The 13,475-nt window shown below is 38.4% G+C and overlaps 2 protein-coding genes across 3 annotated transcripts; both read right to left on the bottom strand.

Annotated features, from left to right (window-relative positions):
* Nucleotides 1–1,870: 1,870 nt before the first annotated feature.
* Nucleotides 1,871–4,845, bottom strand: LOC309479762 (homeobox protein HMX2-like). Its single transcript, XM_082143950.1, has 2 exons — nt 4,282–4,845; nt 1,871–3,536 (listed from the first exon to the last, which is right to left on the bottom strand). The coding sequence occupies exons 1-2, from the start codon at nt 4,541–4,543 to the stop codon at nt 2,989–2,991; spliced, it is 810 nt and encodes a 269-aa protein (XP_082000076.1). The 5' UTR covers nt 4,544–4,845; the 3' UTR covers nt 1,871–2,988.
* A 5,737-nt stretch (nt 4,846–10,582) lies between these two features.
* On the bottom strand, nt 10,583–13,124 carry LOC309479073 (homeobox protein HMX3). 2 transcript variants are annotated; one of them, XM_082142919.1, is made up of 2 exons: nt 12,433–13,124; nt 10,583–11,988 (listed from the first exon to the last, which is right to left on the bottom strand). In XM_082142919.1, the coding sequence occupies exons 1-2, from the start codon at nt 12,716–12,718 to the stop codon at nt 11,384–11,386; spliced, it is 891 nt and encodes a 296-aa protein (XP_081999045.1). In that variant the 5' UTR covers nt 12,719–13,124; the 3' UTR covers nt 10,583–11,383. The 2 variants fall into 2 exon arrangements, with proteins under 2 accessions (XP_081999045.1, XP_081999044.1); XM_082142918.1 differs by having other exon boundaries at nt 10,583–11,991; nt 12,433–13,120.
* Between the last annotated feature and the right edge of the window lie 351 nt (nt 13,125–13,475).

Genomic DNA, 13,475 nt, shown 5'->3' with positions numbered 1-13,475 from the left:
AAGCGGCTAATTAAGCGCTTTCTGCACAATCAATGTGAACTAATGGATAAATGTGATCACCTTTCATCTCTGAGAGAAAAGTTCAGCCGACTAAGATACTTATATACCATGATTATTGATTTTGCTCAATATAATGGACTTTCTTTCTACTTCCCAATGAAAGAAGGCATCAGCCTCGCTGGATTGAAGACATTAGGGAAGCCGGGTAGTTTTCATCATAGCATGGGAAGAAATGATAACTTTTATTTTGTGATAAATATATATTTATATATCTATCTAAATCTATACATATACACAATATGTACTTGTATTGTACTTTGTTGTGAATGATGCTCATTCTAAAACACTGCATCAATGAAATGTTAAACTCTGTCATATAACTGAAAGTTATCTCAGAGTGCATCTGGAAATTACTAAGTGGCTTTATATTTAGTTATTGTCTGGGGGGGATCTAAACATAATTTCCCTTCGGCTCCTCCATTAAGATTTGATATAAGCCAGAATCAGTTCAGACTCAAGCTCCTAATTTGAACCATTAGTCTGGTGGTACAGCCGCTCATGTGGGGAACATAAGTGATACACAGGCCAATCAGAAACTTGGTTATGTTTTTCTTAAATTCGTTTAGAGAAAAGCAGCTTCTGCTAGATGCTGTTTGTAGTGAGTGACAATTATGGCAAATGTCCATCCAAACCCGCAGCACTGCTTCATTATTGAGCGGTTAGACGTTCAGCTGCTGTTTCAACAAAACACAGACATGCATGGGATGAAAACAGATCATCAGCTAATATATGGACACAGATATCAGTATTTTTTTTTAAAACACCTTTTATAGGTCTTTTGTCTAAGTTGGCACAGAGACATGAATGCATGGGAGCAATGTTGAAGGTTTTTTATTTTTATTTTTTTGATTTAGCACTGCTTTTAAATTAATAGACCAATGTCAGTTCTGATATTAGAGGAATGGAAAAACATTTCTCTCCATCTCTCTCTCTCTGTGTATTTCTATTGCTCTCTAGCTCTCTTTCTCTCTCCCCACTTTATATATAGTGCCCATTACCTTGCTCATAAATTACATCCCAAACTGAATTACTCCTGCTTTTCGCTGTGCCAGGCAAGTTTGATGAATCCTGAGGCACAACACATCATCTCAACAAATCTGCTCCACACTGTCTTCCACCTCTTCAAACCACTTCAAATCATTTTCATTGCTGTGCTATTAAAATTTGTAATTCACACCTGCCATTTCACCTACAGATGGGTGTGTGAAGCAGTAAATGGAAGTGTACGCGCTTTCACTCAGTGAGAAAACACTGAAAACCCACAGGATGAAATTTACACGGAAGCCACATGAGTTTATGCTTGCATGTATGTCATGAGCAGTCTGACCTCTGGTCTGAGCTGTCAATCAAACAGACAGCAACAACAGTATTACCAGCAAGCTAGGAACTTCTCTTTATCCTGCCTTTAGGGAAGTCACTGGTGTTTCAGTTTTTTAGTCATTTGCCATTTTAAGCTAAAAAAAAAAAAAAAAAAGGAAAAAAACATTTTCATAATAAAAAAAAAAATTCAATATCTAGCCTATATAACCAACGAAATAAAACCTATAAAGCACTATACAAATGTATTAATAAAAAAAATTGGTATTCTCTATCTGCCACCTATGAAGAATGAATGATGGTATTAATTGATATGTTAAAAATGTAGCCTATGTAGAATTTTATTTAAAATACATTAGTTAATATTTAACCTATTTGTGCGCAACATCACAGTTTTCTCCAGAGTCCTTCAAAAATTACGTTGTTTAATCTGCAATCGAGCCAAAATAACACATTTCGAGATGGAATTAAAACTGTTGTCATAATGTCGGAAAAAGTGGGCTTGTGTGTTGATAATGAACTTTCTCCGTGGCCGGAATAGAGAACATGGAATCAGTACAACACGACACCACTACACCCTTTGTAATTTGACAGCGGGTGAGTCTTATCAGATTGCACCGCGAGCACTGTCATTCTTGACTGCGGCTTCTCTGAGGCCCCGCTGCGCTTTTGACGTTCCGCTTGTCTCCGAGAATGTTTGAATGCGTGTTCGTGTGACAAGCAACATGTAATTATCCCTAATTGCGAAAGCATCAACTGGGGACACTTTACATGACCCAGTGTCACTGTAACAAAAATGTTTGTCTTTAGATGATAAGCACACTAAAAAGAGAGCCATGTCATATAGCCTAATATATATAGGCCTATATATTTATTTATATATAGGCTATAGGCTATATATATATAAATAAATATATAGGCCTATATATATATATATATATATATATATATATATATATATATATATATATATATATACACACACATACACACACACACACACACACTGAACCACTAAAGATGAATTCACTAAAATTCATGAAGGCCTTCTGCGATTCAAAATATTAGGAAAATGTGGTTGTTTAAAAGCAAAGGCATTAAATCAAAACGAGGCATTGCCGTTTTAAAGCTGGTAATTCATCGTGTATAGAGCTCTCTTTAAAATAAAAATGAAATACAATATAATTTAATAAATAAAACATTATTATTATCATCATCATAATTGTTGTTGTTATTAATGAGTGTTCTTTTCTAATCTCAGATGTTTTCATTTTAGAGACAGGAATCGAATGATTACACTTTTATTTCAATGTTTTCACTCCTCATAATGTGTAAAACGGGTTAATCGGGGGAGAAAAATGTAAATAAAAGTACAAAATAATCAGTATACACATGGTGTATTTTATAGGACATGTACAGAACCGTGTTGCTTTTGTGTTTTACACATAGACTCGTTTAATTGCTGCATATTAAGAAATATAATTTTTCACCAAATAAAGAGGTATAAATAGACATGAATTTCGTCAAACATAGTTAAATGTGTATTTGTACGTTTTAGTGTGTAATAGTGTAATAGTCATCCTTTAGCAGAATGTTCGTTGTGCGCAAAAGTTAATATTCAATCTTATTGTAAAGATTGTATAATGGTAAAGCTGGTAAATTACTTCCAGGGTAATAGAGTGGGGTTGGAAAAGCGATGGACCTCGGAACCGGCACCCGGAGCAACGAATTTTCTCTGAAAACGAGAGGCATCCCAACCAAAGTCTGCGCCGATGCGTGCGCCATGTTCGCAGCTTCCAGTTCCGCAGAGAGCTGCCGTTTCCATTTGTTCCGCCGGTTCTGAAACCACGTTTTCACTTGAGTCTCCGTTAACTGCAGGCTGGAGGCGAGACAGGCTCTCTCGGAGCTGCTCAAATAGCGTTTCATGTCGAATGTGGACTCGAGCTGATAAACCTGACTCCGAGAGAAAACGGTGCGCGTCTTCTTCTTGGCGGAACTGCTCTGTTTGTCCGGACCGTCACGGTGTCTCTCTTCAGAAACGGGAGACATTTGGCTACACGCTCGCTCCTGCTCCTCTTTGTAATCCGGTAGTATGGATGGTGTCAAATGCGGCCGGCGGTCGATCCCATCCTGCACAGGTAGAAGTCCCTTTGTGGCACCTGCAACAAATACAGCACAAAACTATCGTCTTATCAAATTGTGCTTGAAGAATAACAGCCATTGAGATAAAGCTTTCGTGCTTCAGTGGGAACAATATGCATGACTGATGTGTCCACATTAGTGAATTCAATAAATAGCCTAGTAGTTGAAAACACGTTTATATTTAATGAGGTATAAAAAGTGCTTTGAATATTCGTCCATCATCAAATTCGCTCTGTTTTTCCCCCGTTAGGCTAAACATCGCCATTACTCGATACTTTACACAAGAGTTCATTAAATTTGAACTCTGACTGTTTGATCGACTGTTGAAAGGTTACAAGTGCCCTGTTAAATAAACAATACAATATGACTAGCACTGGTGCACGATATTAATTAAATCGTGTTACATTTAACGCTCAATTGACGAAACGCAGCGTTGCCTCTGAAAGCCGGCATAATCAATTAGCAGACTCGATTAAATTCGGTTAATTATTTGACCTTTCCCCTGTTCACCGAGGCGCGATAATATGTCGGATAAAAACACGACTGGAGTTTTATTCAGTGTTGGCAATGGGGACAACATTAGAAGACAGTCACCATGGTGACAGCAAAAAGAGTGTTTTATACTTAATGTTTCTGAAGTGAGACGTTTTACAAAAGTGACTTTCTTACTAAACATCATGAAATCACAAATATATTTATGTTGACCATGGTGGTAACGAGTGTCTATAGCAATAAAATGACACTGGTGGTATCGTGACTTACCGAGGCAGAAGTTGAGAGGCTGGTGCGGGTTGCAGGGCTCTGGTACACCGGACTCAGAGCAGTAACAGTCGCCCGAATCCTCTCCGGCACTACAGTCGTCCTCTGATGACACGGACAACGTCCGCTTCCTCGGCTGGGATTTGGGACTGTCCTTTCCAGCTGACCGGACTCCCTCGTTGGAGGTGCCCAAAATGGACTGGATCGTGAAGCTTGAAATGGGGGCAGGCGAGCACTTGCTTCCGCTGTCCTCCGAATTATTCATTCTCGCCTCATAACAGTTCAAAAAAATTCAAAAAATGATCAAACGTCAACGCAGCAATACGTTCCGCTACACATAGAGAGTGTTTTTCTTCAAATCTAAAAATGGTTTGTTAGAGCTGGTGGGACGTTAAAAAAAAACTTGTTTTTCGTGGGCTCAAAAGTGTTCGAATGCATTCCTCTCCACTTCCACGCGCTCTGGTCTCAAGGCGGGTGGAACGTGCCCTCATTTGCATGTAGGTAAGACCGGCGCTGGCCAATCACGCGCTCAAAGCGCGCCCGGAAATTTCAAATTTTATAATATTTGAGTTCCTCAATGGAGCGCTCGATGGAGATTAACTTGCTGCAAAACATTAGGCTACACTGCAAAAAGAAAAAATGTCAGTAATTTTAAAGGGGAAAGGAATGTAAAATGAAACAGTTCAAACCAGTACAAACCTGTTATTTGGCCGTGAATAACCGTAAGGTAGGCAGGCCTATCTTTCCATACATGGTAAACAATATTATGTTTTATAGACAGCATTTTACTGTAAAATATTAAAAACAATATCAGTAAAAAGTGTGAATTACTTTTTAATTTACACATTTAGGCCTATATTCTATTTAGTAAGGCAATACATTTAGCCTAGGCTACTATAGATTTTGTTAACAAATGTTTTAAAAAGTAAAAAGCACCTTATAATTTATGGGAAAAGGGGCAAAACATCACATTTGTTTAGTTTTTATGCTTTTTATAAGTCGTGAACATTAGTCTGTTTAATTTGGCATTTTATCTTGTTTAGTTTAATAGTTTAAGCTTATTAGTTCATTAATAATTAATGTGCATTGCTTTATTTTAGTGTTGTTTGTGTTTTATTGACCACAATTGGGGAAGCCAAATTTGATTAACACAAAGTTATATGGCCTTCCATTGTTCCACCAAGAGTTATCAGTACATTTTGCAGTAACAAATATTTAATGTGAAGGGCTCAAATTATTAACATCATTGTTAACAATATATGCAAATTTTCTACTATAAATGTACCCAAAAATGCTTTACACTGTACATGTAACCGTTTAACTTATGGTCAACATTTGTCTTTTTCTTTTTCCTCCACAACTTAATAGCCGGACGTTTGCCTGCAGAATATAACTGTAACGAGAAATTACAACCAACATTTTAATAGCTTTCTGTGAACTACGTGATGGATAATTATTCACTGTCATGTACGTGCCTCTGGTTTCCCACTTTGATAAATTGTGATTATTATTGCTTCTAATTTCAGTAATTTTCTGCTCCCTTATATCGACATAATATGTTTCTGTTTACAGGATAACGAGTTTAAATTGAAATATTTATTTATTGATGTTCAGATTTTGACTTGCATTGGAAGCCCATGACGCAGGCCTCTGAAATATAATTAAAAATGTAACAAATCCATACGTTTTTTTTGTTTGGTTCAAAAGACGTTAAAGATTGTCACAACATTTGTCCGTGCAATTCAGAGATCCAGATCCAGAAGCACGTTTTAAACAGCTTTTACTGTAGACTGTGGTCATCACACAGACGAGCATGCTGCTGATCCACAGAGGTCCTCTTTGTTCATGAATGGAGTTCTAGGCATCTCAAGTACACGCCTAGAGTTCTCAAGTTCATGCGCACATCAATAACCAACAATAAACCAACCTCATAATCACAAGTCATCTGAATACATGGTTTTGTTCAAAATCATATATCTTATTAAACAGTCGTTTTAAATTCCACTAGTCCTGTGCTATAAATGGCAAATTGGTCAAATAATCCAACACACAGTCTAGGAACTAATAATGGATCCTATCTCATTTTTCTTGAAAATAATAAACTCATTCCACGTCCATTATCTCCGTTTAAGAATTAATTTGATCATTATGGTGGGCTAATCTACTGCCTCTGCGGGCCGGCTAGAGCGGACAGGACCCTGTTTAATTGATTGACTAATTGATTGGGGGGTGTGCGCTCGCCCCACCCCTGACTCGTGTCTCGAGGGCAGCTGTGGCTCTGCCACATTAGCTCTCGTTAGCGTTTTCTAAAGGCTGGCGACACTTAACAAATGCTCTGGCTTTGTCGTGGTGACAGCGCGCGGACACCTAATGGAGCTGAGGGAGCCAGGGTTGAGCGATCCCGACTACAAATTTCAAAGGTCGGGAATAGTGCCCTGCACACATGGTCTCCCGACCACGACCATGGGCCATTCCAGTAAAAAAAAAATAATAATAATAAATAAAAAAAAATCAAACCTGACCATTTTCTTTTTAATTAAAATATGAATGATTATTATTGTTATTATTATATTTGATACGCCTCTTTATATTTTTTGTGATTAATATATACTCAGCAAGAAATAGCCCAGCCTATATATTTCCAATGATCTGAAGTCTAATAACCTACAATCACGAACGTTTACAGTGAACCTGTGGCTACGAAAACATATCAGTGGGTGTTTGTTTGGTCTAGCAAGGCTCTGGAAGTACGAAACGTGCACTACTATACATGTAGCCTACGCGATGATGGAAACGATGTGGTTGAACTGTCACAATCTGCAACTCTGTTTGGAACGGTTGTTAAAGAGACCTATTGTGAGGGGCCATATGCCCACATATAGCCATTTAGTGCGTAAAATATGAGGGCCTAGTTCACAGCGGCCCAACGATTTATGGCGCATTCACATAAGGCGTGAAATCCGCAATGATCGTTAAAGAGCCGGTTTTATACGCTGCGCCTGTCAGGCGAGGCTGGATGCTTAAAGGCCGTTTAGACATATTAAACAAAAACAATACACCAGAAATGTAGGCCCCATCACAGTATTATATTCTACGTGTTTGTTGAGAAGGGAGAGGTAGGCTATTATAAAAATAAAAAAATTATTAAAAAAAAAATGTTAACAAGAATTTTTTTTAAGATGTGCATAATGCCTTATTGTAAAAATCCGAAAAGTTGTGTTTCTACTATCAAACTGAAAACAGTGCTATATGTTTCCCAAAAACCTAGACAGGTTTACCGTGATGAACACCCAGCGATTATGGGACAATCTGTCACACGTTCACAAAGCTAAAGATCTTTCAAATCCGGCAGAACAGGCATTTTTTTGCACGTGCTGACAGCATGCGGCAGACAGTAATGACCGAACATACACATCGAGCTCTGGCAAAAAATGCTTCCCGCTAGAAAGACGGATGAAGTCATGGGCGCCTTTGATCTGCAAATCAAGCTTCGATAAATATTAAACAATGGGCCCTTACACGTGTGTATTATGATATATGGCATGTCCAACTTTAAGATAAGGAAATTACCAGAGAAAATGATATCAATAAATTTTCTAAGTATAAACGCTGATTATGTTTCGATTTTCATTCAAGATTCTGAGGCTGGTCTTTTATTTTTTCTCAAATGGTTTTGCAGAGAGAGAGAGAGAGAGAGAGAGAGAGAGAGAGAGAGAGAGAGAGAGAGCAGGCGGGAATCTCAAGCCCTGGAGGTGTACAATTTATGTAATCTACGGCTGGGAAATGAATTGGGTAATTTATTGGAAAACAGAAAGTCAAGAAGATTGGATCAGTATAGTTCAACCAAGGGCTTCTATTCATCAAGATCCAATTAACAACCTAACCATTGAGTCTTAATGGGTTTCCAATCTACTGCTCTGATATACTCATCAATCCCTGAGGGAGAAATTAAGCGAATCGACCGCCCCTCGGCGTTGTGGTGTCATTCCTCTCCGCAACTATATGTCAAATTAAAAACACAATTAAAATTTAAACTGTTTCAATCAGAGGCTGCCCCGCAACCTATGTTTCACTTAATAGAACTTTGATGAAAATCTGATGCTCGCTTTCAATCACAAAAGCAAATAGGAAAGGTGGGGCGAAAAAAAGAAGAAGATATCCTTTTGCCTGAATAACTCCAAAACATTTCGAGAAAGTAGCCTAATAAGCAAATACAGGCCCGCTTCCTCTCAAGCGTTATACACGGGATTGAGTTCACGTTCTCGTCGTCTATTGTGGGTAAATGTGCTTTGCAGAGCGCTGAAAAACATTTTCCCCATACACAGCGAAAGATAATTTAATAGGGCAGATGATAGTCCATTTTGTCAGTCTCATATGACGCAGTGAGCTACTATCCCTTTCGCTCGAAAATGTGAGGTCGGCTAACTGAACGCATTGTGTTTTATCGAAATTGTTAAAAATCACCTTTCAGTTTGAATAGCCCGAGCTTCGATAAGCTAACAAACCCCGCCAAATTCACAAAGAAAAACACTGTTGTGCAAATAGGAATAATCACATAGACAGAAAGAGATGACATACGAGCACAAATTGGGAGGGGGTTGTTTAAATACCGGTTATGCATTTGTCCAAACTCTTCCATGTTATTCTAACTTCTTCTATGTTAATGCGCATAGAACATTTTATTTGTTTATCCCCACCTCCCTTCTTTGCATAAAGACATGGTCAAATGGAAATTATCGAGTGATAGCTATATATAATTTTTTAGTTTATGACAGTGGATCAAGGTCATTGGGGGGGAGGGGGTGGGGGGGACTGTTAACAATGCCCTTGATTTAAAACAATATTTTACAGACGTTATCCGATCAATACTCTACAGGCAATAATGCCTCTGCGATCTATTAATTCACCGTAATGGGCTCGTGCTGAGCTTGCATTATATTATACGTCAATATAGGAGTTATGATTATTAGGCGACGGTATTTGAATGTGCTCTTGGCTGAGTGCTCAGACCCAACGCAGAGAGTTAATTTCGACTTTATAGAGGAAGAGTGCAATAGGAAGACCAATGCTTGTCGATGAGCATGACTGACCCATATTAAAGTTCTCTCTATGGTCCCTGTTTATTCCATTTTTTAAGCCTTTAGTTTTGGTAACAGTAAACTCTACTCTAAATTTTATTTACATATAGCCTATCTGAAAATAATTATAAGCCCTGAATCTGAAGCCATTAATCTGAAGGTTTAAGGTATCAAAGTAATTTTAGACGGACCGTTCTAAAGGGGAGTTTTTATTATTATTATGATTAGGCTAATAATAATAATAATAATTGTATTATTATAATATACATATAATTATAACTATTATTAGTATTATGTTGTCTAACCTATTCCACTGACATCAATAATAAATGAACAGGTTGAGGTTGGTATAAATGGGTTGCATGCATGCATTTTACAGCACTAGCAATAAATTCATTACTTTTTTTTTCATGCATTGGAGTTCAGTTTTTACTCTTATCTCTCTCTCTCTCTCTCTCTGTCACACACACACACACACACACACACACACACACACACACACACACACACACACACACACACACACACACACACACACACACACACAAAGAGCGGGGAAACTCTTAATGCAATTCCGCCAGCTCTCACCGATAATTATACGGTCTTATTGACAACGCGATTTTGCAAAACACAGCTTGTAGAGTCCGCCAGATTTAAAGGTGCACCTGCTTGTAATTGAGATGGTAATGGGTATTTCAGCTTGTTGAGGCATAAGTGAAACAATTCCGGTTTTGCTGCAAGCTTGGTTTAGCTCGTGGTATTTTATATTCCATAAAATATGCTGTAACTCAAACAATAATAGAGATGATTTTTTTTTTTACATTATTTTCTTTAATGTTTAGCAAGGCGCACTGACAAAATACAATATTAATTCATAAATAAACCAATTATCCCACGTATTGATTTAATTAATAAATTATTTACATATTCATTTATTTACATCCCTTTTAAGAATATTTCGTTGTTTTGAAATGTATAGAACTACTTCCATATAATTTTGAGACAGTGCTTCCCTCATACTGTAACTAGTTATGGGGTTGTGCAATCTCATGTCAGTTTTAACTCCCATGCTGATTTCTTAACTCATATGGCCTATATTATTTAGGCCTACTGAAATTCATGTTTTTATTTGTACTCGCTAGTGTATTAGCGAGCATGCCCATATAAACATTACTAAATTGTGAAACAATTTTTCGCTTCAACACAGCAGTCGTGCCACAACGTCAATCAAGACATGTAGACTTTAATAGTCTCCGTTTATTTCACAACAGAATACAATGTAAAAAAACTTAGCTATTACTGTACAAATGACACCTTTCCTCATTTTGGTTCGTTATATCTGTACATGTACATATACATCTGTAAATAATATAGATAAAAGTAAAAGTTTTTATTATTAGTGTTTGCGTGTCTTCAGTTTAACTGTAATTTCTGTCCGATATAGCCTATGATTGTCCATTGAACGCGGGACCAGGGACACAAAATCGTTTTCAGCAGTTATCTTCTCAACCTAACAACTGTTTGGTTAAGAAAATGTGTCTAAAATACGAGTTTCAAAAACAACATGTTGCCTAAATATATGGATCATACAGTAGTTTTGCACATCCGTGTTCAGTGTGATTTTTCCCGGTAAAAAAAAAAAAAAAAAAACTTAACCAGGTGTATTAACTCTTTTCTTTGACGTGTCAACAAGTTGACTTGTGATATTTATAGATAATAATAAAATGACAGTAAATTAACGAATCATTGTAATTCACCACCAACCAGCACCAACATCAGAACATTCGCCTTATTTATGTGAAGTTGTATGGGTATATTTGTGAGTTGTAAAAAAAAATATGTAGGGCTCAAATGCATGATAGTGCGTCTTTGTACATTTTCTTTTCTTTCGTTTTAAATTATTTTCTAAACAAAAATAGCTTTGTCTCTTGGTTTCATTTCCGTCTTTTCTCTTTTCCCCTCTTTTCGAGTCTCTGTAAAATTGTTTTAGTTACATAAGTTACATAAAAAAGGCATCTGTCGTCCTCTCAAACCGGTCTGAGGAGGGGCACGGAGGTGACGATGGGATGAGAGTAGTAAACCGGATGAGGGAAAGTGAGCAGCGGCTGGCTCACGGGCACGTTGCCCGCTGTGCTGGAGCTCTCAGAGGACGAGTTCTCGTGATAAAGGATGGGTACTCTGACAATCCTTTGCGCTGCTGCGTGGCTCAAGTTGGCGGCCTCCAGCTCTGCGGCCAGCTGACGTTTCCATTTGTTTCTGCGGTTCTGAAACCAGATTTTGACTTGGGTCTCTGTGAGGTGAAGGGAGGCAGCAAGGCCGGCGCGCTCCGAGCTGCTGAGGTAACGTTTCATGTCGAAGGTGGACTCCAGCTGGAACACCTGACTCCGAGAAAACACCGTGCGAGTTTTCTTTTTCCGACAAGGCTTCTTGTCCGCGCCGTCGTCGTTCTTCTTCCAGTCGTCCACGCCGCCTTCTTTTTTACCATCTTCGATGTCGCTCTCCTCGAGGACAATCTCGTCTCCACTTTTGTTGTCGTCTTCATCGTCCTTTGCGTCCGGGTCTGATTTGAGCACGAGCTCAGGTGAGTCTCGGTCGGTGCCTGTGATCGGTGACGAGTCTCTCACTTTCTGTGCTGCTACAGTAAGAGAGCTCAGATTAGCATTCGTTTTCTTTCAGAAATTTATTAATATCAAGTTTCACAGGTCGCGTCACTTAGCCACATGACAGGTGCAAACAGTGTGATTCGTACTGTCTTAAAAAATCTCAGTGTTTTTAAACGTAAACATTGCATTTTACAATAAAACTCAGTCACTTTCTTATTTAAAGAATGAAAACACATTTTATGATAATGAAAATAATGAAAACACAGCTTATGATAATTGCTACATGTAGCCTATGTTTATATGATTTGGGCTATATCTGTCAGGAAACATTTCCCAAACTATGTTCTGAGCTGACTTGCTTCTCATTAACATTACGTGTGCACCATTTGCTAGCAGAATCACGCTATTATTTCTGACGAATAACAAATCAATGCACACTACACAACAATCAGTTATGACTTATCAAAACGTACCTTCTGTTCTGTGAAGATGCGCAGATGCACTGAGTGTGTACGGGTACCACCATGCCGAGGCACGCTCAAGGTAAGCCGGTAACGCAAAGCGCTGGGTCGGCAACTCAAAGCGAGGAAAGTTAAATTCCCCAACCTGAGAGAGCGAGAAGCTGGCATCAAGTCCTGCTTTAGTTGAAGCCAAAATAGGCTTAGGCTTTGACGGCTTGCTGTCAGAATTTAGGAGATTTTTTATGAAAAACGGAGAGTCTTTTGCCGAAGCACATGTATCCTGGGTTGTTTCGGGCATGTTGGCTGGAAATTCGGGGTTATAATATATTTTGAAAATTGTTAAAAAAAAAATCTAAAACAAAAAAATCTTTCAACAGTTTGAAGGTCCTTGGTAAACTCTTCCAGTGTTGGGAACTTAAACGCGGTTGTTTACGGTCAGCACTGACGTTAAAATGAAAGACAATAACGCGGGGCGAGATAAACAATATTAATCTTGCTGATCATCTTCCGAGAGTTCCTTGGTGAAAATGATGCTCACCGCGTCCGTCTGGCGCCAGATGCTAATGATGAAATAAAAATGTCACCCGAGTTAAATGCAGAAAGTATACGGCGATTGGGCACGTACAATAGCAAATGGGATGAAGGGAGAGATGGGAAGTGGAGAGTCGGGAGAGAGGAGGGGCCTCCCAGACTCTTCGCGTTGGCTGCTGGGCTGAGAGTTCTCTCCTGTTATTGGTCTTATATAGTCCAATTAGGTGGCAAATGAGGACGGACCATTAACACAAAGGAACAAGGATTTAGCTCAAGCGGTGCGCCGATGAAGGCAATAGCGAAAAAGGTGGTTTAGGCCACATTGCAAAGTTAAAGTTGACTTTTTGAACAATGCATATCAATAAAATGTTTCATACAGACTTTCTACATTTATATGGCCATATGACAAAGGTGTAAACTGTAGTTAGGGTCAGAGAGATACTAATAGATATGAGGGAAAAGTGTTGAAAGCAAAACTAGATTTTTTTTTTCTTTTTTTCTTCTTCTCACATATGCCTAAATCT

Source organism: Leuciscus leuciscus, assembly GCF_965113295.1.
Source record: "Leuciscus leuciscus genome assembly, chromosome: 17".
NCBI lineage: Eukaryota > Metazoa > Chordata > Actinopteri > Cypriniformes > Leuciscidae > Leuciscus > Leuciscus leuciscus.
The sequence above is the reverse complement of the archived record's forward strand: the minus strand, read 5'-3'. Positions and strand labels throughout refer to the sequence as shown.

Bases quoted from the DNA above. Each gene is read 5' to 3' on its own strand.
- LOC309479762 (XM_082143950.1), bottom strand. From the start codon at position 4,543: ATGAATAATTCGGAGGACAGCGGAAGCAAGTGCTCGCCTGCCCCCATT. The intron at 3,537-4,281 runs GTAAGTCACGAT...TATTTGTTGCAG, and splicing joins GCCTCTCAACTTCTGCCTCG to GTGCCACAAAGGGACTTCTA.
- LOC309479073 (XM_082142918.1), bottom strand. From the start codon at position 12,718: ATGCCCGAAACAACCCAGGATACATGTGCTTCGGCAAAAGACTCTCCG. The intron at 11,992-12,432 runs GTACGTTTTGAT...CTCTTACTGTAG, and splicing joins GCATCTTCACAGAACAGAAG to CAGCACAGAAAGTGAGAGAC.